Raw genomic sequence first — 27,406 nt, 5'->3', positions numbered from 1 at the left:
AATCCTGACTTGCCCTTTGCTTTCAAATGTTGCTGTGGTATTTTTAATCTTCACACAGAAACCCCTTAAATTAATGAAGTCATGTCTTATAAAATGATAATAGAAATGTACTCTATATTAACATTCAAATAAGACTTACACTGACAACATATTTATTTAAAAAAACTGTTATATTTTAAATTTTAGATTACATAAACAATGTAGCAGAAACAAAAGTTGGGAAATTACTTTTAACTTGTTAAAATTAGTTACATACCATGTAGAACAAAAATAAATAAATTAATTAAAATGATTCAGGAATTACAAATGACAATACAAAATTGACAATACAAAGTTCATAATGATGCTTTTTTTTTGTCTATGTAATAATCCAAACAACTGAGGTGTGGTGGGCTGTATCATTTAATTCAGTGCATAGTTAAACTGATTAGAAAATTTTTCATGTTTCCTCTTGTCCATCTTGTTCATGACCTCTGTAACTCGTCTCATGGAGCTCCTACGAGGAAACAATGTTGTTGAGATTCAAATTCTTTATTTACTCATCACTTGTGAAATACATTGTTCACAAATATTCAATAAAAATGTACTTGACTTCAGTTATCTTCAGATATAACCAAAAATGTCAGGTCAATTTAGTGATTTTCAATTTCATCTTGAACATATATAACTTACTTGTTGAAGACTTTCTTCTCTAGTCTTGAACGAGATGTACTGGCATTTTGCTTTAAATCTGTAAGGTTTGGGTACTTTTTCTTTGACTTTCCTTTGTTGGCATTCTTTCCTTTCCCATACAACTTTGAGGAGCCCAGATCTTCTCCAGTCGCGGCTTCAATCTCCCTCATGAGCTCTGGGTCTCGCCAATCTGAACCAATGGGGAAAAGGTTGTCAGAACAGACATCAATGCATTTCTTCACATTTAAACTATGCTTCATCTTTGTTAAATCATGCAATATATAAAGATGTTCAAGGCCTCAACCTTTGATTTTGGTATAATAAGCGATAATAATAATGTGTGATGGTAAGGACTTTTTTTTTTACTTCATAGTGGTGAAAAGGCTTGATTAAATTAGGACTGGGAATGATTCTAATATAATGATTTGATGCTCAAGAATACATTTTCTTTAATATTTTTTTTCAGAACTCTTAGATAGATAGATAGCAATTAACAGGCACAGCAGAAAAAAAGTATTTAAAAAGGCTCCATCCTTTAAAAAAAGGCTTATTTGAAAAATTAAGGCTTATTCGTTAAATTTGTCACGTTTCGTAGTAAGTTCCTCTTTTTAGAGTTGCTGATTTCTCCAAGAACAAATGCTTCATAAATCTTTTTTTGTGCAAGCTCAGGACTCAAAATCATCAACATTTCATTAAGCATGTCCCATACTGAAGATAAATGCATATCTTCAAATGATAAAATGGTAGCTGTTCAATTATTTACAGTTTCCAAAGTGTTTAATTGCACAGAGTTCTGCACTTCATCAGTCTGTAGTCAAAAGCATAAATGCAACAAATGCCTTTTAAATGAATATGGAGGAGTTGGTCGTCCCTATAAGGATTTATGGAGGTAAAAGGCCCCTGTTACATGAGTGCTACAATCCGTCCTCACATAAGTCAAGCCTTTAGGGGCTTCATTCTTGCTCTGAGGATGGTGGGGGGCCCTGCAGCAGGTCTGACTACTCTGTCAACAGTTTGCATCTGCATAAGTCGGGCACACATGAGCATCACAGACAACAGCTGCAGTCAGCCTATTTGATTATCTATAGAAAACCCATTTAAACACAAAAATGCTATGATAAGATGGTTGTGATGTGCACAGTATTATTGTTCTTTGGGAGATTTGCACCAGTCCAAATTATTCTGGGTTAAATACAAGTCAAGTTACAGAAATGTGCTAAACGGCAAACATTGGGGTAATGGTAGGGCAGAAATGTAAAGCTTAAACTTTTTTAATGGCCTTTACCTAAATTATTCTGTTAAAACTAAGAATTATTTTAGCTTCAAAGCTGTTCTTGTCAATTTTACAGCCATTTGATGGTTTATCACTGGGGTGCTCAACCCTGTTTCTGGGAGATCTTCCTTCCTGCAGAGCTCAGTGCAAACCCTGCTCCAAAACACATGTCCTATAATTATCAAGTGTCCCTAAATCTTAATTAGCTGGTTCATGTGTGCTTGATTTGGGTGCGAGTAGTTTCAGTGATATTTAACTGACCCCATATTGAAATTGTCTCACTGCAACATATTTTTGATTTTCTAATATAAAAGGAGGAAAATAAGTGTTGTGTATTTGGGTCAATACCGCTAATTAAACAATATTTTGCTGAATGTGTTTTTGTGCTGGCACCTCGGCTGGTTTAGGACTGTCATGGATAAAGATGACAATAAACCCGCCCATAAGTGGTAGCAAATCCCTGTTTTAATAAATGATTTATTGAATCATTCCAATCTAAAAATTCATTCATAATGACTGATTCAATTAATTACAAATGAAACAAGTGAATGGACCATTGAATCACTGGCTCACATGATTAGTTTAAAAACGGATCAATTCAAGGAATGAAACACTGCATTGCTCTACACAGTTGTATAAAATTCTTAGCATATTTATGTGCTGATATTCAGAAAAGAACATTGCTTGTGCAACGAATATAAAAACATAAAACACATACATTGGTATTTTTTCTTTCATTGCTTGAATTATAAGGGCATTATAACTGCATTATAATAGGCTTCATCGTGCAGTGAATGCTTCTGGACTGTTTGGAGTTGGTGACACTCGTCAGCTCTCATATCATCTCTCAGCCCCTTACACATACAGCACAATGACATTATGTCAGGGAATGTATTTAAATTATAATCAAAAAAGAAAATTATAACTTCTGTTGTTTTCTTTTTAAAGAACTTCAAAAGTTGCGCTTGAACCATTTTGCATGAAAAAGTTGCTTCCGCTTGTGAGCAGCTTGTTACAGTAGGCTACTGAGTTCTGATTGGCTAATCGCTGTTATTTAGTTAATGAATTGTCATGGATAGGGAATTTTAAAGTTTAATTTGCACAAAACATTTTACATAATACACAACATTATTATTCTAAAGAGGATGGTTGGGGGGGATGCTTTTTGTCATTTTATTCCACCAGGGGGATGCCATTCCCCCTCAATTCAAGCCCTGGTTGTATCGCTCTATTTGTGCTGCTGTCTCTTAACGCTGCATTCGACACTATTGACCACTACATTCTCTTGAATAGACTAGAAAATTATATTGCCATTGTTTATATCATACTTATCTGACCCTCATCAGTTGATAGCTGTGAATGAAGAGGTATCATATAAATCACAAGTGCAATATGGAGTACCTCAAGGCTCAGTACTAGGGCCGTTACTCCTCACGCTTTATATGTTACCCTTGGGAGATATCATCAGGAAGCATGGAGTTAGCTTTCACTGTTATGCTGATGATACTTAGTTCTACATTTTTTCATGGCCCGACCAAACATACCAATTTGCAAAACTTACAGAATGCATAGCTGATATAAAAAACTGGTTGACTAATATTTTTCTTCTGCTAAATTCTGAACAAAAGAGAGGTGTTAATTATCAGACCAAAATCCTTTGCTTGTAATAATATATAACACAGTCTTAACACTTAATGGCTGTGCTGTCAATTTCATTCAAATGAGACTGCCTTGCTCTTAGTTGTTGAAGCCCCAAAACTGGCAAGAGCGGCTTCCTAATCTTCTATACTTATCTTGCTGGATCTGTCCGCTGCTTGTGATACGATGAACCAGCAGATTCTCCTGTCTCACTGCTATGCTGCTGACACTCAACTCTATCTCTCATTCCATCCTGATGATCCGATAACTGTTTGCATATCAGCATGTCTAACAAACATTTCTTCTTGGATGACGGACCATCACCTTCACAAACAGGTCTGTCTTAGCCAGGTTAAGCTGGTTTCAACAAACCCATCACTTTATCAAAATTTCACCATCCAGTTAGCCTCTAGAAACAGCTAGAAACTTGGAGTTGTGATTGATAAAAAGTTGAATTTCTCAGACAACATCGCTAAAACTTTGCAGCTCTTCAGATTTGCTTTATACAACATTAGGAAGATCAGGCCCTTTCTTTTTTAGGACTCTTTTTTCAACACAACTCCTTGTTCAAGCTTTTGTTCTATCCAGGCTGGACTATTGCAATGCTCTCTTGGTCTTCCAGCCACTTTACTCAAACCTCTACTATTAATCCAAAATGCAGCTTCAAGAATAATCTTTAATGAGCTGAAAAGAACGCACATCACACCTCTGTTCAACAACTTGCACTGGCTACCAATAGCTGCTCGCATAAAATTAAAAGGCATTGATGTTTGCCTACAAAACCACCACTGGCTCTGCACCCATTTACCCATTCATCACTTCAGACTTATGTGCCCTCTAGAAGCTTGCGTTCTGCAAGTGAATGTCGCTTGATTGTGCCATCCCAAAGAAGCGCAAAGTCACTTTTATGGACTTTTAAATTAAATATTCCCTCCTGGTGAAATGACCTTCCCAATTAAAATAGAGCAGTTAAATCCATTGCCATCTTCAAGAATCGGCTTAAAACACATCTCTTCCATCTTTTTTTGACCCTCTAACTTTAGCATTCATTATTCTAATTCTATTCTTTAAAAAAGACCTCTAACACTAGCTTGCTCTATTCTTTTTGTTATTTTTGTAATCTGTTTATTATTATTATTATTATTATTATTATTATCTAAAAGCCCTTGCTACGTTTACTGCGTTTAAGATAACTGAGACTTGTTATGACACTTGTATATCATTGCTCTTTTGTTGTTTTTGATTGCATTCAATTGTCCTAATTTGTAAGTCACTTTGGATAAAAGCGTCTGCTAAATGAATAAAATGTAATGTAATGTAACTGTAGGTGGCAGATCCTTTTCCTATTTAAACTACGCTATGTTTGGGAGGCAGACACACTCTAGATTAAGATGTAAATCTAGATTAAAGGGATATCTCTTTAATCTGGCATACACATAATATATCACACTTCTATAATTCAGATCCGTTAAAGGATTGTAAGGATGCAGTATTTAGGTCAACCAGAAGGGGAACACTTCCCATAACTCCCAATGTACTTGTTAAATCGCAAGAAGAATGTTAATATTAGTCTGCTTTATTCTAATTCTGAGATCACCATAGCCACCCAGATCCAGTCAGAATCCAGATCAGATGGTGGATCAGCACCTAGCGATGACCTATTCAGCCCTAAATGTCAGCGGAGATCATGTCAACTAGAGACAGATAGAGACAGATCCCCTGTGAAGACCTCATCAGCCATGGTCTCAAGACCATGAGAACCATGAGTCCTCTGCTCAATCTGACGTGCTTTGCAGCCAGGAATTAAACCACAACATGCTGGTTTTATCTGGCCAGAGGAGAACTGGCCCCCAACTGAGCCTGGTTTCACCCAAGTGTTTATTTTTTTTCTCCATTTCTGTCACTGATGGAGTTTGGTTCCTTACCACTGTCGCCTTTTGTTTGCTTAGTTGGGGACGCAATTTCTGACAACATTGTTGACTTGACTGCACAGACACTATTTGAAGGGAATTGAACTGACACAATCTGTATTATATGAAGCTACATATAAATAAAGGTACTAAACTGACGTAGCTGTAGCATATTTTTAGTGCATGGCTCCACAGCACCCACTGTCGTAATGATGAGACATGCAGTTACTATGCAGTTACTAATGAGTTCTAAATGGTTGTTAGTCTGTTGCTATATATGCTGATGTAAGAGTGGCTGCTTACTCGCCAAGTCAAAAGTGTTTTGCATCATCAAGCTTCTACACTTTCTGAAAAATGGTACAAAACAGGGTGTTATCATTTCCAAAAGTACACCTTTGTATGTTATTTAGCCTAAAGGACTCATATCAGTACCTCAAACATATTATTACCTAAATGGTACAGCATCTGTTAGATCCGAGGTCACAATTACAAGTAGGGGAGAGCGGGGTCGAAAGTAACGTGGGACGAAAGTAACAAAGCGATTTTCTCTGAGCCTCTTTCTGCATTTGCATTCCCAGCTATGACGGTATATTCAGCATGCAATCCTTGACGGAGCTGAGAAATATCATGTGATTTCCACATCGTTTCCGGAAGTAAGGTCCGTAAAACTGTTTTCGAGTACAAAAAGTTAATTGTTGAAACGGTAATTTTTTTTTATAAGTCGTGTTGTTTTTCTTGTTTCATGTGTCACAGTAATGATCAATCTACAGGTTATTTAGTGCTTTAACACATCCTAAAGTTTGCATTTTAAATTTTTTTTTTAATATAAAATTAAATCGAGTTTAAATGTCAGGAGTTCCTGTCGGGACGAAAGTAACAATTGTTACTTTTTTCCCGCTACAGTCACAAAAAGTATTTATTTTGTTCCAGTGCAAGCTATATTGTGAATTTCTGTGTCTTGGATCATTTCTTACAAATGTTTATGTCATATTATACCAAAAGAATATGTCTGAGTGAGGGTCAGAAAGACAGACAGAGGTCTGGTTCTATCCAGATGTTTTTGAGAGGTGTGTTTCTGGACATAGAGGAACATCTCTCTCTGGGCAGCTGCTACGTCACATTTATATTTAGTTTTTAGCCATATCTTAGCCTTTACACCGCCACCCTTAAATTTGCAGTGTTTCCAGATGTTTTAATGCACATTTTCAATTCATGCATAAAAACATCTGGATGGAAACATAAATGGGCCTACTGTTACATTATGTGTAGAATGTTTTTTTTTTTGCTAATGTGATTAAATTTTTATATTGTGCATTCTGTATTTCTTTTTTATATAAAAATACATTGAAATTCACAATAAAAAAAATACAGTCAGGTTTTAAGACATCTGATGAAACTTAAACTTAAATTTAAAATGAAAATGTAATTTAATAATTTTTTTGCAAAGATAAAGGATAAAATATGTTTGCATTTATTTATTAACAAGGTCACAATCAGGTATACTTAAGAAAAATAAGAGTAACAGCAAAAAATCTAGCTTATATTGTTGTGTTACTTTTGACCCACCGATGGGGTTGAAAGTAACAATGTTCAACTTAAGTTCAAAGTGAAATTAAGTGAAGTCTTTCTACATTTCTACAAAATACCACCTGGTATTGTTAGACCACACTTCAGAGGTACTGGCCACAGCAGAAATATATATCTGTATTATCTTTTGAAATGAAGTTTGTCTGAAAAATGGTACTTTCGCCCCTGCTCTCCCCTATGAGCAATATCAAGCACCTCTAATGATACAAATGAGAAATTTACGTAAGACACACTGAAACAAATACTGTGTTTAGAATCATGTGCAACTAATATTTTGGGAAGACTGAAGCCTGAAGCAAAAATCAATGGTGAAGCAGGGGAGCAAGTGTTCAGTCAGGGAACTGATAGACATCATGAACACAACAGCAGTGCAGGAGAACAGGTGGGGTGTCCTGTGGTTACCCTGACAACCCGCATGTTGACGCGGAGAGGGCATGATTGAGTCACGGGGATCGATAGCTTACTTCGTTACAAAAGATACTATTTCACAAGCCAGTGGTCAGCAGGCCCCCGAAGTCAGTTGCCTCAGATAACTGTTTGTTAACAAGTAAACTGTAGCCAAAGAAAGCACATCCGATGCTCCAGTGACAGGATGGAGATTCTACTTAATTGGCTTTTAGCACCCGACTCCACAAGAAAAGAAACCCAAGCGAGAAGGTGAAAAGTGAAAAGCTGAGAGGCAGAGTCAAATGCCGCCTGTCCTATTATCTGAGTATTGATGATGACTTGGATGGGATTCCATCAGTTCATCTCTTCCTGGAGTCTCACAGCCACCTGATTGGGCTGCTGACCACCGTGTTATAAGGTAGGAACTGTGGGTAATGGAGGTCTGGATACTGGTTACAAAAAAGGGTTTTGACAGTGTTAAAGGCCTTGGGGTCTTCGGCTGACCAAACATGAAAGAGGATTATCAAGCTTTCAGGTTTGGTGTGCGATATTAATTTGGCAAGAGTATAAGAATTTTGCAAACATTGTAGGTCAGCACATTTTGTTAGAATTTACTAATTTTGTGTCCACAAATGGAACTCTTACACCTGCAAAAACATGAGATATTTTGATGAATTCTAATGCTGCTCTTTTCCATACATGTTTGCATGCAGCCCAATAATACATTTGTAATGGACTGATGGAGTAGTTGGAGATCAATCTGAATAAAATTTCTACTGGGATTGAATAGGGTGATGAATACTCACAATATTCTTATCAAGAGTAAAAAAATAGGCATGTAAAAACTTGAATCTGACAATTTTCTCTATGATATCACATTCAACCATACCTTGCCCACATGTACAATGACCTGATGGTTATGCTTACATGCAATTAACATTTTACAAAATGATCAGAGGAGGAGAATTAATATTTACTTAATATTTGCTAAAAAGCTCTTCTGAATTAAATTGTTTGGAATACATGTAAAGCACATGAATTCACAAAAGAATATGTGAATTGGACAACAACAACATTTAGGGGTCATATAAACAACTTTCAGAATCTGAACTGAATCTGAAATCATGAATGATCTGACCTGGCTGATCCTCCTCACGCTTCCTCTTTTCTTTCTCCAATCGCAGTGCATCTTCTGGGTTAACAGGCCTGCCCAGCTCATCCCGAGGGATAATGGGTCCATGGAAGGGGCACTGAAATTACATATTCAGCAGTTTATTCAATCTGTGTCTTGCTTATATCTATTTATTTACATCAGAGGTCACCAACCTTTTCAAACCCAATTTCACTGACCTCGGCCTTTATGAAAGACAAAATCTAACTCTTAAAGAATTGATAGAAAAACATTTTACTTCCAATTTGAGAACTTTTATTTCATTTTTTTTTTCATTAGTGATGCACCAATCATAAATTTTCATTGCCGATTTAGAATTTAATTTTTTTTATTCTCTCTCTCTCTCTCTCTCTCTATATATATATATATATATATCTGTAGCCATTTTAAATGATGCATTTAATTCCACTGCATTTTAATCATGAACCAACCAAATGTTTTTTTTGTTTGTTTGTTTGTTTTAATTAGAGTGTACAATTCCAAGATTTAAAGCAAAACAGAATGGTCCTGACTTTAGCTTTGTGAATTTATGCTGAATTACAAAAAAAAAAAAAACAAGGTATGAAAGAGATGTAAATGTAAAAAAAAAAAAGCCATTGTTATTCTTTTATGAAACTTTTATGAAGACAGTTAGTTCCCTTCAGTGATGCATTCATATAACCCTAAATCGGTATTTATATTTAATTTTATTTTCTACTTCTATTTTCTACCACTTCTATCGTGAACAGTGAGCTGCAATGCTGCCTACCCATCACAATCAATGGGTTGGTGACCACTTATTTACATCATGAAATAAGAATGTTTCTACCATTCTACCAAACACAACTAAATGTGGCCCAAATGTTCTGTATTACATCTCTTGTGTGTGTTTTTTAAGGTATCATATTATTACTTTACTGACCTTTACTCTATCTTGACGCTCACATAAAGATCCATTTGGCATTGGTGCTTTACACTTGTGCTCCACAGGTTTAAATTCCCCCGCAAAGGTGATATATCTAGACTTCATCTCTGCGGACAGTTCTTCATTTACAACTTCCTCCTCCACCTCATGAGGCACCCAGAACTGGTGCTGTGATGCATTCCTAAAAACCAGTGAGGACAGGGTCTTATTAAAGGAACTGCACAAACTCTATCAATGTGTGATCTTTGACAATTAAATAAATAAATAAATAAATCATAAAGAATTTGCCTTCATAAAGTGAATGTTTTGCAGGTGAAATATTTTATGGGCGAGCATAACTAGTAAAATATTTTTTAGTATAGAAATGTTCATGATTTTCTCAGTTCTTTTACAATTTCCATTAATTTCCAGGTTTTCCATGGCTGTAGCAAAACTGTATTGTACAAGTATATCTTGTTTCAGAATGTCAAAAAGGAAAAACTCCAGATTAATGTTTTCACCTTTTAATTTTGATTAATAGTTGTCCTGAAGTCAGTGAATAAACAATGGTGCTCTCTAGTGGCTATATCACAAATAGCACAATCCATTCATACTTCAAATGTATTATGTAAAACATTCCTTATGTTTCTTATGAATGAGACTGTACTTGATGATTTTGCCAGCGGTGAGCTGCTCCTCTCCCCAGTAGTAAAGATCCACACCAAATGGAATAACAGGGGCCTTAACAGAGGCTTCGTCTTTGCTTATGCCCGCCTGGTCACTGCTGCTAACTGTGACCCCAGTAGAGCTCCCAGACAAACTGAAACACCAGAAAACACTTAAATCTCCATCATAAAAAACAACAATAAAAGTTTTTTGTATTATTTTGTATTTTAAATGTTATATGAAATACATTTTTGTCCGAATATTTCCATAAGAAGAAAAAAAAAAATATATATATATATATATATATCCTGTTTTTTAATACAAACAGATACAAATTTTTAATGCAATTTTACGTATATTTATATTTAAAATAACTGAAATTAATTTACTTTGTTTTCTCATATTTCACTGTATTTTAAATATTTGAAAACTTTCTGTTATTTCAATCATTTTGAGCATTTAAGGATTTCCAAATATTTTAGTTTTTCACTGTTAAGATTCCATTTCTCCGTTTTTTTGTTTGTTTGTTTTTTTCAGCCCTACTGTATACCAGTCCATGTTAGCTAATAAAATAGGACATGGAAGTATAGGTCACCTGGTGGAAGGAGTAGAACAAAGCCTCTGTTTGAGCACACGCAGTGTTGCAGCAGCACAGGTGGGGTCCTGCTCTTCATCATGCATCTTCCTCTTGAGTAGAGAGAGACTGGAGGACACACGAGGAACAGGATGTTTGACCACAGGTTTTGATGGCTTTGCTTTAGCCCCAGAGGTTGACGTTGAGGGAGTTTCATCAAGCCCTATGAGAGACAAGAGGAACAAGCAAAAAACAACAAGATGTTACGTTAGGTCAAATACTCATAAAACAACATTCAATCTTTATTAATACGGATCTCACAACTTCCACTTGTACTGTAGTCTAATGGACTGAGGGGGTTGTAAGCAGGAGTAAGCAGGGGCTTAAGATGGTCTTAGGAGTGACATAAAGATCTGAGACTCACACTTAAGCTTTCTATCTTCCAGAACGAGATGAAATTAAAAACAAGTATGGTGAATTCCTCATAAGACCGATGATTAAGAGACACCTGACCACTATACAAAGACAAATAACCATGCGGGCATATGAGAAGCCTGATCTGCTTTTATTTCTTATCAACAAATATGTTTTTACATTTATTTTTATTTTTTTCAAAAAAGTGTAAAATCTAAATGATTGGCATTATTTTCAGATACATTTATCTGAAATGCCCATTTCAAATAAAATGTAAGTTTTAAGTCTTTGGAAAACAATCAAAATATAATACGTACAATAAACACATTATGGTTTGGTATTTGTATATTTTCAAAAAACATAAAATACATTGTGCCAGCCAATCTGTTCATTGGGTTGCAGATTTCCTAGTTCAGGCCCATCAGACCCCAAATTTCATGCACGCGAGCTGCAGATATGACAGAAAATGCATTATTCTTGTGTTCGGTGAACAAATTATCTGCATTTCTGTACGGAAATATGGAGCAGGGCTGGGACTTGATTCCAAAATAAGTATTTTTCAATTTCGAGTTGATTACACACACCTCAAGTCGCTAGAAGAGCCTTATTCAGTTCAAAAACAGCGTTAATATTCAACTCGCTATCACAAAACTCCACACATCAATTGTTCACACAGCAGTGGACGTTATATTGAAATTTTCTTGCACAAAATGATATTCTTTACTTGACTGATGTTACTTGTTGCTTAATTTTAATATTTGAAACTATTGACTAAATTAAAATGTCTCCATCAAAAATATAAATTATACAAATTTTCATAAATAAATAAAGCAATAATATTCTAAAAATATATTATAAAATATTATAAAAAATATGAAATACTGCATTTGTACTTTGATACATTTTTGATAATTTAGTTATTTTGTTTCATTTCCTGCAAATTCTGATCACTTATTTCTTTAGCATAAATATTTACAAGGCTGTGCTGATTGTGCTGATTACTTTAACATATCGCATATCACTAACCCTAAATATTAGCAAAAGCAGCAGGTAATTTGGTAATACCAGTAGTTCAGTGCAACAGATGTAGTGGGTTACAAAAGAAAATAAATGATGGTTTCAGGACAGGATGAGGAACATGTGACCGGATTCTTACAATCCTGATTGTAATCATCTGATGTATAGAGTTCATCCAGGTCTACTCCCTTTCAATTACTTACTGCATCATAGCTGCACTCGGGTGTGCGAAATCATAAAATACGACCAAAACCTTTCTTTTTCTGTTCAAATTGACCAAAATGATAGCTTATGTCTGAAGCAATAAAGTTGCAGGTACTAAAGAGATAAATCAATAAGGGGAAATAGAGAGGCCCAGCAGTAGACATAGAGTTGAGCTGCCAATGGTGGCATTATTGATTTTCCTGAGTTCAACAGGCCTTGTAATTAAAATGTAAATTTTGAGAGCGATAACGTCCTGACAGGAACGCTGGAATAAAGGGATAGATAAAAGCTCTGTAGTGAAAGAAATGGAGAGAGAGAAAGGAGGAGTGGAACAGGCAAAATGCTTTTCAAAATAAAGTGTTTCTCTCCGGATGAGGAAGCCGATGTGATTTTGACAAAAGAAAGGGAAGGAATAGCCAGAGATGAGTTCAAATCTTGTGACAGGTTGATGTAATATTCAACGAAACTGATGATGCTAAATTGCGCTTATTGATAAATTTGAAATGATTGAGTTAACTTGGCAGTAAATCTGTTTTTTTTTTTTCTTCTTCTTTCTGCGTCCCGTTTAAGGATTATTTAAATTATACAGCAAATGGCTGCACTCTCAATGCCATTCATGTAATTGTATATTTTCTATATTCCTCTACCTCCACATGAACAGTGCACCCCCCCCCCCCCAAAAAAAAGATAAAGAAGACACCTTTATACATCTTTTCACATGTATTTCAATTGAAAAGAAATGACACGTCTCAAATCAGTCTCACGTCTGATTTGCTGTTTGAAAAGATTACAAGTTTAAGGTAAGCATCAATATTACTATTGGTCACATTTGGGGCTTAATGACTAGAACAACCATAAGTATTAAACTTCAGCACATCCTACATTCGTTGTAAAACAAAATGTTACACTTTCTAGTTTGCATTGGCATGATATATGAGTATATAATATTAATATATATTAAGTTCAGCATAATCCAGTCTCAGATGAGTACATGGTTTTGTAGGTAAACAGTTTAGCGCACAAAGGCTTGTGAGGTGAGCACTGTAAATTACCACTCGAAGCTAATGGGCGCTCATTAACATCATTGCATTGTTAATTTGGCATGGCCGCTGATCATTACATACTTTACTGCAGAAAGCAGCTTGGCTCTGTAAAGCTGTAGAAGTTATATCCTAATCAATCTTTATTTATTGCCTGTTTAGAGATGCTGAAAGAAAATGAATGAAGCAAGATAACAGGAGAGTCTGGTGAAATCATATTGCACCTCATAATAATGTGATTTTTCAAATTAAATTCACTGTCAACATACCTACTTACCTATTTTTAAAGTAAAACTGATAGCTAAAAACAACAAAAATATCACAAGTTTTACATTGCTTTAAACACAAGTGCTTCATGCTTTACATCTTAACTCTGAAAACAAACTTTCCTTTGTGCTTTGAAGCTTTTCGACAGCTAACTCACCACTGTGTGCTCTTAATTCCACATTTAAATATCTTAATGCTTTAGGTCCAAAACTACAAACAAACAGTAATCCCCAGAGGACTTTTCAACTCATATCTACTTTGAAGCAGCCACTACAAGTGTGTGGCGATATCCTATGTGAGATTATTTGGATTATGCAAGATCCTATAGAGAGAGCTAGTCCCTTTACTGATGAACAGGTTTGTCTTATTGCATTAGGCTTCACATCTGCACCTGAACAAACTCACCATATTCTGTGCGCAGATGTTCAGGAATATGAGGTTCATAGCCCTCCTTTTCTGGCACGTCTACAAAATCATCGTCGTCATCTTCTTCATCCTCAGGAGCTCTCATCTAGCCCGGGAAAAAGAGAGTCACTTTAAAGTCATGATAATAACTAACACCTAATAGAGATGGTAACATGTGAGGATATTAAGTAACAATGAGCCTATTTTTCTTGGTTTGCTCAAACATTTGCATTTTACTTTGAAAATGCTATAAAACTACTGTTGCAAAACAGTGACTATTTTTTTGTCATTCTCAAAACAATGCTCGTTTGCTGACAGTTTACAAAGGATGTCTGCAGTTCTCCTCTGGCTGATTAACACTCAGATGGGATATTCACTGTGGCCTCGGGGTATTCCAGAGATTTACAGCACTATGAACGGCAAACTCTGCAGTAACGTGGGACATTTTAACATTTTAATTCAAAGCCTTAATAGAATTTCCAGTTGACCACATCCAATTTTTTTCTAGTGGTAGTCTATCTGAACATTGTCCCATCTAACTGTGACTGCATGAAAGAACAGCTGTTATGTTAAACAGACTTTTTCCAGCATTTGCCAGCATGCAAAGGAGACAATAATAATTTCAGACAATAATAATTATTTGCAATGTTTCAGAAAGTAGGGCTAAATAAGACTAATGACGACCCAAAATAAACTATAGCTGCTGAAGGACGAGGACTTAATATTGGGTGTTTCAGTCTTGGCTATATATTGTATGTTGAGGTTGAGTTGTCACTGATTAAATCTTTGTGCAGGTTGTTCTACAAAAGAGCAGGGCGAACAAGGTGATACGATTTTTACTCTGGGATCACATCATGCAATCACTGTAAGGAGATCAACTCAACACGAGGCACCAGATAAACCCATCATAAAGGTGATTCAAACCAGGCTTTAAGAACCTTTGACTAGAAGAGAAGTGATGGTTTCTCTGAGCTTACGTGTATCTATGGTCAAGGTAAGCTAAAAAGCTTTCATTAAACAAGGTTTGGAGAAAGCATCACCCACTATATATATTATATTATTATAAGAAGAAAATGTGGTGGAGAATGTGTTAAAAACTTGTGTTTCAATTAATTAGTGTTCATTTAAAATGAGCAATACTGTGTATGTCTTATTGAATATAATTAAATTGTAAGTAACATGTTTATGTCAGTATTATATCAGCTATCAGCTGCAAAAACTCTCTAGATACTGGTATTTGTATCAGCCTTTAAAAAAAATCTGAATCACAATCTATCAACAATATATCCGAAGTATCATCAATGTCCGTACCACAATCCAAGGCAGCACAATGCCAAAGTTTAATATTTATAGTTATTAACCATGTTCATGACTAAGCAAACACAACTAATTAAAATAATAATAATCACACTGTAGGTGTCTTTAAGTGCTGAAGACGATGGTGACTGGCTCATAGATTGAGGAGGCAGGTGAGCTTTATTCTGCTCTCTCTCCGAGCATCTACTGCTGCCATCTGCACCTGCTCATCCATCACTCGCGCTGTAAGTTTTGTTATCACTCTAACACTAATCAAAAGAGAAAACTGTCACTGCCACTGACCTATAGAACCTCCCAATTATGCTCTTCAAGAGTGACAGCAGCACTTAACTTCCACTGCCGGGTAAATGACCACCATCAATCTAAACAGAATAGCAATGAACCACCGGGCTGCAAATGAATTTTTTTTTGGTACAGAAATCCCCAGCCTAGAATTTATGAAAGGTGAAAAGCAACTCAAGGCTATTTTATTCCCCTCCTCCTGGGCCCCACTCTTACTGCCGAGGGTGTTCATACTCGCAGGCCTGGGGAGACGACATCTGCATTAGTGCTAAACAGAATTTATGCCTTTTAATTTACTCAAAAGGTGCTTAAGCGGCCCGTGCGCTACAATGCATAACAGAATGCCAGTTTTTAAATATGGGGGTCATTGGTATAAAATGGTATATATAATCTGTGTGCCCTTCCTTTTCGAGGGCACTGCTAAAGTGTACAGCTCTAGCCTGACTTTTCATTTTTTTCTGTCTAATTGTCTCCATGATTACCTTGATATAAAGTGCTAAAGATTGTAGCTCGCTTTGCTTTCGTTCATTTTTTTTTTCTTCTTTTTTATTATTGCAGGCAGACTATGTTGACAATTCCAGACTGAGGCATAAACTGTCTTTGCATGAGGTCTCAATTATGTTCGCCGGTAGTATTGGTTCAGAAATAAGCCCTCTATGGCGAACACAGAAATACTTATGTTTTGTGTGGTTATGAAATAAAATAATCCCTTCACTTCACACTCAAGCCCTGTAGTCTCCTCCCAAAATGTATGATTCTTTAAAGTCAACATGATATCAAAATTATCCTATTTACTTTAATACTTTATTAAAATGTGGTAACCTGCTGTAAGTCCTTTTAACTTTTAATTACCCTCCTCCAAACACTCCTAGTGAAGACTAGTTTGTAACATACTTTTCACTGTCCAAACCACTTTTTTGTATCTGCATATCCTGATTCATCCAGAAATGTATCAGATTACGGTTCATTTCAGATTAAAATTGATCAGTATGTTCATGTTATTTTTCAGAGTTGTATATAGGTTATTTTCTGTTTTAAATCTTTGTGCTGTATTTTCTTTTGGCAATTTGACATCCAGTTAGACTTTGCCCACCCAATTAAACATTTCTGGCCTCGCTCTTAGTTTGTACTTGAGTTTAATTAGGTACTTTCACATTTTAGAATATTTAACACATGTAAACATCACTAATAGCCGACAAAGTCCACATGGGAGACAGAGGAACAGAAAAATCCATCACCACTATAAAAAAGGGAGGGAACATTCTATTTAAATTGAAATACTGAGCAGTCATTCTGCAACTAATTATAACCTTTAAACCTCATTTCAATCTCACCTAGACTTTTTTATGCCTTGTTGCCACCAGCTGCAGAACAGATTGTTTATCCATTGTGTCTTTATTTAATCAAATGCAGTTACTACCTTGATAGATTAAAGTGCAAAAAGAGATTTCAAACCGAAAACTGTTAGGTTTAAATCACTTTAATTCTGTTGTGATAAAATCAGCGTTGTTAACTTGTAAAGATAGTATTATAATTCTTCGACTGGAGTGTGTGGATACTGAGAATTAGTCTCCATAGGAAGGCTTTTTGCTGACGCAGGTGTTGCTGACATGTGAAGCACACCTCCAGGTGTCTCAAGGAAAATAAAACTCCTGACAATGTAAAGTAGCCCAGGAACGTTTCCAAAAAATTATAAAAATTATGTTGAAAACCTGATTCTGTTATGGTTCATAAAATAATATCAGCTTAATGACTGAAAAGTTGAGCTGTCATTTGAAAAAAGTCCAATTAGGTAATAATCATTTTAATAAGTAATATATCTATGTAAAATTTATATTTATATTAGATTAAATTCTAAGTAATATAATGTAGTATACGCATTTAAATTATTCAATTTATTAAATTATAATAATAATCTCTATGAAATGTTTTGAAATAATCTATTAAACATCATTGAATAGCTGAATATTTTATTAAAATGATTGTAATAAGCCAAAAAAAGTTATTAGAAATCTAAATGTAAATGCTGAGATATTGTCTCTTTAACCGGAGTTATTACAGTTAACAAAAACTAAATCTAATGTAAAAATAAAAGTTACTTAAAAAAATAAACTGACATAATAAAATATATATTTAAAAACAATATATCTTTTATTTAAGCTATTTTCCAAGACATACAAAAAAAGTTACATAATAATAAATTATATAAATATATATAAATTATATATAAATTATAAAACTATTTATAAATAAATTATATTTAATTATATAAAGCCCTTGATAGTAAAATTTAAAAAAACAAAAGCTAATTCAAAATATTAATAAAAACTGTCATAGTATCACAATGATACTAAAAGAACACAGCCTCTAACGTCTTTGATTTGTGTCATCAGCAGACGTGGATATGTGAGAATGAGGTTGAATATTTAGACGCTGTGCTCCCTGGCAGACATTCACAGTGAACTCTATTGATCATGCAGTGGCCCCTGGCCTCTACCCTGAGAGGATAAGATAATGCGTTTCCGGTTAAATGACCCCCACTTATGGGGAAAAACACATTCCAGCAGTGCTCCTCACGCCCTCCAATATATTTTGTATGGTCTAATTAACTCTGTAAGCAATCTCAATTACTTTGTGCCCAGGGAAGCGTCGGCCAGGAACACTCCTTAAGCAGGTCTGTTATCCTTTTAAAAAATGAGCTGAGGAGGTAGCCTCGGACAACTGAGCCCTACACTTCATTTGTCTTTGGCTAAGTTTGATGGCTATGCATTTAAAAACCCATTCAATCTTATAAACCAAAAATTAAATGTACTCAGCTGTGATGGTCCTCTGTGCATCTGCTATTTATATGCTAATCTCCTCTCTTACGGGGAAGGTCTTGCAAATTATTATGGCAAACCAATAACTCAGGTGTATGGACTAGCGGGCTAGCTGACCGCAGAACAGATTGAAATGCACTTTGTCACGAGAACACATTCTAGGCAGAGAGACTCCCATAAGGTTTCCTGTCATATCTCAATTTGAAAGCTCACTTACACACATATACACACATACACACAGCGCAGGGTTATTTCAGGATAACTGGGACATTTTTTTCCCAGTCATCTCAATGGTAAAAGTGTCCCAATTTACCCAAATTCACAAATGACCCCAAATTCATTCTATTAATACTTTCATTTTTATTTCTTTTTTTATTGGATAGGTACACTATATAAAAAATGTGGCAAATAAAACAAAGATTACTTAAATATGATACTAAGAAAATACTTTTTTAGTCTCTCTACTTCAAAATTTCAAATTTAGTGTGTTACTTGCCATTTCTTTAAAATTATTTGTAAAAAAAAGGTACTATAAATTTCTGAGTGCAAATTATTTAAAAAAGCAAATCCCTTAGTAAATGTACATTGAAACTTTATTTCAATGAAATTAAAATGTATTTATCACAACAACAGTCATACATTTCCACTGTATATGAGATTTAGATAACCATATTTATATTTTGTTTGCCAAAGAAAAATAAAGTAAATAGATATTATTGCTCTCAATTATTGCTCTTTCAGGCCATCCCATTACATTGCACAGTAAATCACAGTAAATAATGTATATTCTCTCCTGGACCCATAAATGTCATTCTGTTACATATTTTGAAAAAACATTTCAAAGCCACAAATTCACAAATTCAAGTGGAATCTTACAAGAGGAAAAATATGTGTGCTATTTATACAAATAACTGACATTTTGGTATCCAGGTATACTTTAGTTAAAAAAAACCTTCATTTTACTTTTAAAGTATTTTTCCTTATATTATATTTGCATTTTCAAGCTATTGGGGTTTTGCATTATGTTTTTTTAATCTTTTTTTTTTTTCAATCTAAAACTCATTATCATATGATAAAGGCACACTGAAAAATTATAAGTTGTAGTAATTTTACACCTTTTTGTGGTCCTCAATCAGTAGGAGTTTAAGCTGAAAGCAATTCCACCCATGTCATAGCAGTGTCACAGGGAATAAAGTAATGGAATGCTTTTAGGGGGGAAAGGAAAAACTAATTATGATAAAGGCCTTTTAGTTGTTGCTTTATCACAAAGCACTGACTTTTTGTATTGAAAATCGTCACTGAGAGTGATAAACCTTTCTGCGTGCAGTCAAGTGCTTTATCAATGTCACACCCCTTCTTTCTCTCTACCCTGTCTGTTCTTTTCACCCAGTTAAAAATGGTTAACATGAGTCATAATGATGTGTCTCATAACTGCTTGCTGTGTCCCATTCCACCCTAGAGTGAGCAAATCTCCATTAGCACATGAGTGTGCCTCCCAGTAGCAAATCTCCTATTATAGATGCAAAAATGTGCGTCTTAAGAGTTCGACCATATAAGACAGTGTAATCTAAAAATGTGCACACTACACAAAACTTTCTCAATACCCTCGTTCATGTGTTACACGTGGACATCTTGAAAAACAAACATTTTCCAGTGCACTATCTGACAAAATTCCAGTATCTTATGTGTGAGGAAAGAGCGCCCTCCTCTGGGGATAATGCATTACTGAAGTTATTCCAGATACACTTTAATTTGCATTTTGCACTGCTCAGTTACTGTGATCACTACCCTACTGCTTACAGTAGTACATACTGTAAACATGGGTACAGTATACTCTATCTTCGAATACTCACTCAACGCAGAGAAATCAGTTGTAAACTGGATGATTTCCACAATGGGATTCAATCGATGGGATTTTATTGATATATATATATATATATATATATATATATATATATATATATATATATATATATATATATAATAATTATTATTTTTAATATTTTATATTTATAATAATTATGATTATTTAAACATATAGTTAAATGTAAAAGATGATTTAAACAGACCAGAAACATGATCTGGTTTTGATATAACTGCACTTAATCCTCAAAATCAGACTAAAAAAGTGTAGGCCTATATCGGTAAAAAAATAAAAAATAAAATAAAATAAACTCACCACTCTTCTTTCTCTGTTTTTGTAGTCTATATGAAGAAAATCGTGTTTTCTTAAAGCATGCTCCAGTGATTTCTTTAACTCAGTGGCTGTCCTCATCAGTTCTTCCTCAACACCCACCTTCGTAAAGACCTGGCACATTAAAAATCACAAATTAACTTTTTTCAAATAAACATAACATTCAGATGCATCAAAGACAAATCCAATGAGTTCAATATGCCACAATTTGAACCCACATTCTCCTTTTCCATACTCTGTAATAGTGGAATTAGAAATAATTTTAACATCTCTTTCTTAAAGGGATAGTTCACCCAAAAATGAAAATTACCTCATGATTTACTCACTCTCACAGACTAGCACATTCTTACCAGAGCTTACACTATGCCTATGTCCTACATCATCCGCTGGAGTGACTCTCTTTCCTGAACATGAGTACAACAGTTAGCGGAAGATTATGATTTATCAATCCTAATTAAGATTATAGTTTTAAATATGGATATTTTTCTTACACATCGACTCACTTCAGAAGGATTTTATTAATTCCAGGAGCCGTGTGGAGTAGTTTTTATAATTCACTTTATTTAGCTTCAAAATCTCTACACCCATTCACTCAAGTTTGCGGATGACACAATTGTGGTAGGTCTCCTCAGCAACAGTGATGACAGAGAGGAAGTGGCAAACCTGGCTGAATGGTGTGGCACTAACAACCTGTCCCTCAATGTGGAGAAGACAAAAGAGGTTGTGATGGACTTCACGAGAAACTCCACTGACCACCCCACACTGAACACAGACAGCTCGACTGTGAAGGGGTGCACATCACAGAGGATCTCACCTGGACCACCAACACTCTCCAAGAAGGCACAACAGCGCCTACACTTCCTCCGTCATCTGATAAAAGTGCAAGTCTTCCTCCACCCATCCTCACCACATTCTATAGGGGAACCATTGAGAGCATGCTGGCAAGCTACATCACTGTCTGGTACAGGAACTGTAGTGCAGCAGATCGCAAGACCCTCCAGCAGAAAGTAAACACACCTGCAAAGATCATCAGTGCCCCTCTCCCCTCCATCCTGGATATTTTCCTCATATGATGCTCCAGCAAAGCAAACAGTATCATGAAGGACCCCACCCATCCCTCCCACAGTCTCTTCCAGCCACTACCATCAGGAAGATGGTACCAGAGCATCAGAGCATCAGAGCCCTATATTTATGTAGCACCATGGTCCTAACACGACATTTCGTTCCACTGTATGTCCACACATGTAGAAGAGTGACAAAGCTCAGCTTGAACTTGAAGGGCTTGAGGGTGAGTAAATCATGGAGTAACTTTTTAAGTTATTTAAAAAAAAGTTTTGTGAAAAAGAACAGCTTGGACATTCTGTTAAATATCTCCTTTTAAATAATGAATGACAGGTTTCTCATTTGGGAATGACTGATTCCTTTCAGAGGTCGAAGGGTTTACCTGGATCCAGGACTGCACCAGAGGCAGGTGTCTCGTTGTGATGAGTCGATGGAGATCCCTCACAGTGTTTACTAATGCCTCATTCTCTTCTGTCTCCCTCAATTTTAAATCTGCAGACATGATTCAAATGGTTATTCAGAAAGAAAAAAACAAAAAAAGATTTGAACTCCAAATTGCATGCAATGCTATGACATGACAGAGGATACGCATGATGAAAATGGCTATGAACCCGATCAGTTAGACATACCTGTGGACACATTGAGCTCCAGCTGATACTTATAAGACATTAAACCAGTGCTGCGGAGAAACGCATCCTCATCAGGAACTTCCTCTGTGTCACTCTCATCACTACACTTGTCCGTTTGCCCTTCATCCTTTTTCTTCTCAGTCATCTCTCCATTCTGCTCATTGCTCAGGTCTTTACTGCAGCAGGGTTGGTCAGGTATGTTCTCGGCTGCCGCAGAGGTTTTGGAAACTGCTGCTTCCTCATTAAACAGGTTTAAATCATCGGTTGCAAGCAGTTTTATGCAGTTGTTAATCTCAGTCAAGGTTTCCTCAATCTCAGTCGTCATTTCTTAATGAAAGAGATCAAAACAAGCATTTAAACGTGGATAGAAATGGATGGGAACACTTTTTTATCTTTAACTATGGATTAATGGCAATTAATTACATTTTTAAACAACAATACTTGAACAAGAACGTGCCACTTTTTTTTTACATGAATGCTACATGCTATTTGTGTTTTCTAGATATATACAGTATTTTTTTCTCCAATCATCAGTACAAAGAAATCTGAAAGTTTCATTACAGGTTTTTATTACAAGGGCCTGCATTGTCAAATCTAAAAACATGGTCTGGAAAGTGGAACATGGGACCAGGAAAAAAGTGCTGATGAGATATCACCAAAGATAATGTAGTCCAATTGTTCCATGGTAATTGGATCTAAACATGGAACACTGCTCATCAGCTTCCATAAAAATACACATTAAAAGTAATGCAACAGTTACCATTCTGAGCAGTTGTTTCATTTGATAGTCAGATCAGTGTAATGACATCTCAGATGTAATGTGTGAATTGCATTGTGAAATACTCTGATGTTATGTTGTGTCATTCTGAAGAGGTGATTTTAGTTCACTGAACAAATTAACTTTGTTTATATGTACTGTATCCAATCAATGAAAAAAATGTATTTAGAGTTTTGAAAATTGTGCATTTGGTCATGGTGGGTTTTGTCAAGTGTTTTGAAAAATTACATCAATGTACTGATATTAGCGGCTAACTGATTGTAAAAAAAAAACTACAACTATACTATTTCCCCCACTTCCTGTAAAAGTATTGCCACCTTTTACTTTTCCCAAGTCTTCAAGAATACTCTAGGAAGTCATTAATCACTTTTGACATGGCCTTTGTAGTCAAGACATTATGAATTAAAATGAATGATTTATTGAGATAAGTATTTAGGCTGTAAATATTTCGATTTTTTTAATTATTATTATTTTTTTTTTTCACAGTATCATATCTATAATTAACTATGCCTTGATATCGTTCATTTAATTTACAGCATTTTTTGGGAGCTGTCCCTCAGTGTTTAACCGGCATATAAAGTATTTGCTTAACATTCTTAAACATGACGTAAAAGAATGCAAATACTTTATTGTAAACTTACCCTTACAGCAATTAAGGAATTTCAGATTTACGTAGGCTTTACATGAACATTGTTTAAAAATATATTCTATTTCTGCATTTTAACGACACCATAATTTATAATAAGTTGCACCCTGTGATTTCTACATACAAGTGACTGGATTTCTGATGGGGATTGTAAATCAGCAGGTGTAGCCAAATTGCGTATGCAAACAGGGCGTCAATGACTAAAAGATGATTTCCAGAATGTATCAGTCAGACAAGATAAGTTTTCAGGACATAATGTTTGTGAAGTACTGATTACTGTGGATGTCAGTAGTGATTCAGTAGTGACAGTTTGCACAGGCTATACAGATATCACTGAGATAGGTGTGCCTACAGTCTACTCCATTATATCTAGAATTATTAGCTGAAAGTGGTTTAATTCCAAAAAGTGATATAACAGATACTATAATACAAGCCTATAATAATAAACTGCAGATGATGTGTTTCTAGAATGAAAATAGTGGTGCTTATAATATGTGTGGGTGCCTTGTACATAAGCTGATCTGATGTTCAATACTATAATTAAGAAGAAGTATAGAGAACTATAATTAAAGATGAACATAGCTCACTCCCACTTTCAAAAGGCAGTAAATCCAAGATCAAAATACGGTGTAGAAATTCTGTTGTATACTGTAGGCTGACTTCAGATATAAAAACAGAGATTGGATGGATATTGTTTACTCACTGATATCAGAAGATGTCCTATCAAGAATGAGTGGAAATATAAACATGACAATGCAGTTGCGTCAATGTTATGATGTTATTGTCATCTGAGTTCTTCATTGCAGATTAATAGTTCCACTTCAAGAATTTTTTCTTAATTATTCAGTAAAATAATGACAAAATTTCGGGGGGGGAAAGTGTAAAAAGTGCTGTGGCATTATTGGCCTGTTTGCCATATTGCTAGCCCTTAACGTTTAGAGGTAAAGTGATTTAATGGCAATAAAAATTAAATTTATATAACATTAAAATGTGTGTGTAAATATATCAAGGAATAATCAAATAAGTTTATTATAGCGTAGATAATTCCTAAAGTTATTTTACGTTTACATTTTAATTTATTTTGTTAATGAATTTTCATGTTCAAAGATAAGAAGTGCTTATCTATAGAAACGTTTGTGTGTGTGTGTGTGTGTGTGTGTGTGTGTGTGTGTGTGTGTGTGTGTGTGTGTGTGTGTGTGTGTGTGTGTTTCAGTGTAGTTACAGTTTGTGAAAACAAAGGTGTTTACCCTCCATTTCCTGTTTGGCCTTTTCAAGCTTTTCTTTGTAAATTCGTTCCAATCTCTTCTGTTTCTCCTCTTGTCTTTTTCTCTCAGCCAGTGTTCTTGCTTCAACATCATGAAAATCTACCTAAAAAAAAAAGACACAATGCATTTTTCAAGGGATAGTTTACACAAAAAATAATTATCTGTTTGCAGGTAACCAAACAGTTTCAGGTCCCCATTGACTTGCATAGTATTTTTTTTTATATATATACTACTGAAGTGATTGGAGACCAGCGACTATTTGGTTACCCTTATTCTCCTAAATATAATCTTTTTGTGTTCAGTTGATAAAGAAATTCATGCAGGTACAATATGAGGGTGAGTAAAAGATGACATCATTTTAAATATTTGAGTGAACTATCCCTTTATGGAGACATTCCACTATTATAATGATGAATTATAATAACATATATTGGAAAATACAATGAAACACAATTCAAATAAAATAGCAGACAAATAAATGGTATGGTATATATATAAAAATTGCTTGATTCATTCTCCTTTGATTTCATTTCAAAGCTAAATTTAGTTAGAACACAAAATACTTTCCATTATATTTCCAAATATTTCCAATATATAACTGCATAACAAAAGTGATGTGTCCCAGCCATGGTGCAGACCGTGTTGGCATTAAATACTATAATCACAGACCAGGCACGTCCAGATAAATACCTTTTTAATCTGCTTTAGAAAGTGATAACCCAGAGACAGTTTCTTATAGGCCTCTCCATACGTGGCGTGCCATGACTGCACGGTCTGAATGGCAAGTGTCCTCAGTTTTCTCGCCACCTCTTTGGGTGGAGGCAGTGGTTGCTCAGTGTCTGTTTCTACTGTAAGTTCCAGGAACTCCTGGAAGTTTGTGATGAGAAGATCTCTGAAGTGATGCGACCGGCTAAAAATCTCACTGACCATTTGGAAGGCAGAGAGACGGATCTCTGCATGCTCTTGGTTCAGCTGGGTCATAATCAAGTGGTAGAAATGATCAACGTAGTCAGTGGAAACTCTATGGTCAGAAAAGGAAAAAGATTTCCAACTTAACAAGGAACGAACAGTATGGTCATATGTCCAGTGCTGCTCTAAGGCCACACGAACATACACACAAACATTGTGACTTAAATCATGAAATGGACTTTGAATACGCTTCATAATTGATAACACTGATAAATATACACTGGTCAAGGCCATTTTCCTCATTCTGAGACTAGATAATGAGATCATAAGCACACTTTGGGAAGAGGTAGCAAGAGCTTTGGTGACCAATTGTATTCATCAAACCAGTCTTTTTATGAAACACTGCACTGTGAAAATGGCCCAGCTGTCTGAAATAAAAATTTACGGAATCACTTTTTTTTGCCTCACCAACAGCCAGTACAAAAATAAATAAGGCTTTTTACAAATGTAGTGGCCACAATGGGGCAAAAACACTCACTAAGCAAATATAGATGTCCTTGAAGAGTGTTGTCCCTTTTCTATGAAATCTATGCCAGAATGTCCTAATTTATTAACATGACTCACAGTTTGATCCACGTAATTTTTTAACCCAATAAACATACTTGCATAATTTCTTCACTTCCTTCATTTTGTCTTGATTTAACTGTGGTTCTCCAGAGGTAGTCAACTCCTCAACCAGTTGTGAGAGCTTATCACGCATTGTTTGGTCCATCTTTGACATAACCCTATAACAGGATGAATAAAGAATTAAAGTATGAAGGAATGAGGCAATGCAACCACAACTCGTGGTGGTATACTCCTATATGCCATTAAGTTAGTCACCATTATTTTTGTTATGCAGCTGCTATTCAACACAGATATACAGACAGAGTAATTAAGTCTACCAGTGACAGAGCTTCTCATTTTAGTAACCGAGTTCTCATTGTAAACGAAATCTTTAATGGATGACACGTACCGCTTCCAGCAATGAACCTTGTTTTAATAATTTAAATTTATTTGCCTGTTCGGAAATTAAGTTCACTCATCTCAGCATTTTTAGTGCGATTGAGCAGGGTATGTAAACAAAGACATACTGAGCAACCGTGAAGAGTCCACCATTTTCAAAATAAGAGTCGTCCTCTTTTGTACATTTTCACAGAAAACAGACTAAACTTAATCTTTAACATAATTGAATACGAATTATTTTAAGTGTACGACAGTATATGAGTGTGTGTCCTACAGTTAACTTACAGTGCCGCGAGCTAGAGAATCTCCGGCAAAAACAATTCTCATGATTATTAATTAGACGGTACTGACGTTGCTTAGTGAGCGTTGTTACGTACAATATCAATATTAAT

The 27,406-nt window shown here is 35.2% G+C and overlaps 1 protein-coding gene across 2 annotated transcripts; it reads right to left on the bottom strand.

Annotated features, from left to right (window-relative positions):
* Positions 1 to 347: 347 nt before the first annotated feature.
* Positions 348 to 27,404, bottom strand: uvssa (UV-stimulated scaffold protein A). Of its 2 annotated transcripts, none has more exons than XM_026279526.1 (14): positions 27,300 to 27,404; positions 26,672 to 26,794; positions 25,791 to 26,121; positions 25,083 to 25,203; positions 22,412 to 22,738; positions 22,165 to 22,274; positions 20,706 to 20,834; positions 14,109 to 14,214; positions 10,783 to 10,984; positions 10,189 to 10,341; positions 9,540 to 9,723; positions 8,606 to 8,717; positions 673 to 862; positions 348 to 496 (listed from the first exon to the last, which is right to left on the bottom strand). In XM_026279526.1, exons 2-14 carry the CDS (start codon positions 26,788 to 26,790, stop codon positions 403 to 405), a joined length of 2,178 nt encoding a protein of 725 aa, XP_026135311.1. In that variant the 5' UTR covers positions 26,791 to 26,794; positions 27,300 to 27,404; the 3' UTR covers positions 348 to 402. The 2 variants fall into 2 exon arrangements, with proteins under 2 accessions (XP_026135311.1, XP_026135310.1); XM_026279525.1 differs by lacking the exon at positions 27,300 to 27,404 and adding an exon at positions 27,025 to 27,183.
* Positions 27,405 to 27,406: the final 2 nt, after the last annotated feature.

The sequence above is a fragment of the Carassius auratus genome, chromosome 14 (assembly GCF_003368295.1).
Source record: "Carassius auratus strain Wakin chromosome 14, ASM336829v1, whole genome shotgun sequence".
Classification (NCBI taxonomy): Eukaryota; Metazoa; Chordata; class Actinopteri; order Cypriniformes; family Cyprinidae; genus Carassius; species Carassius auratus.
Note: the sequence above shows the minus strand (reverse complement) of the source record. Positions and strands in the feature narration are given on the sequence as shown.

What these genes read in the sequence shown, in the direction of transcription:
- uvssa (XM_026279526.1), bottom strand. Translation starts at nt 26,790, where the DNA reads ATGTCAAAGATGGACCAAACAATGCGTGATAAGCTCTCACAACTGGTT. An exon ending in GGAGCTCAATGTGTCCACAG is followed by an intron (nt 22,275 to 22,411) that starts GTATGTCTAACT and finishes TCATGTCTGCAG; the next exon opens with ATTTAAAATTGAGGGAGACA. An exon ending in AAAACAGAGAAAGAAGAGTG is followed by an intron (nt 14,215 to 20,705) that starts GTGAGTTTATTT and finishes TTCCCGGGCTAG; the next exon opens with ATGAGAGCTCCTGAGGATGA.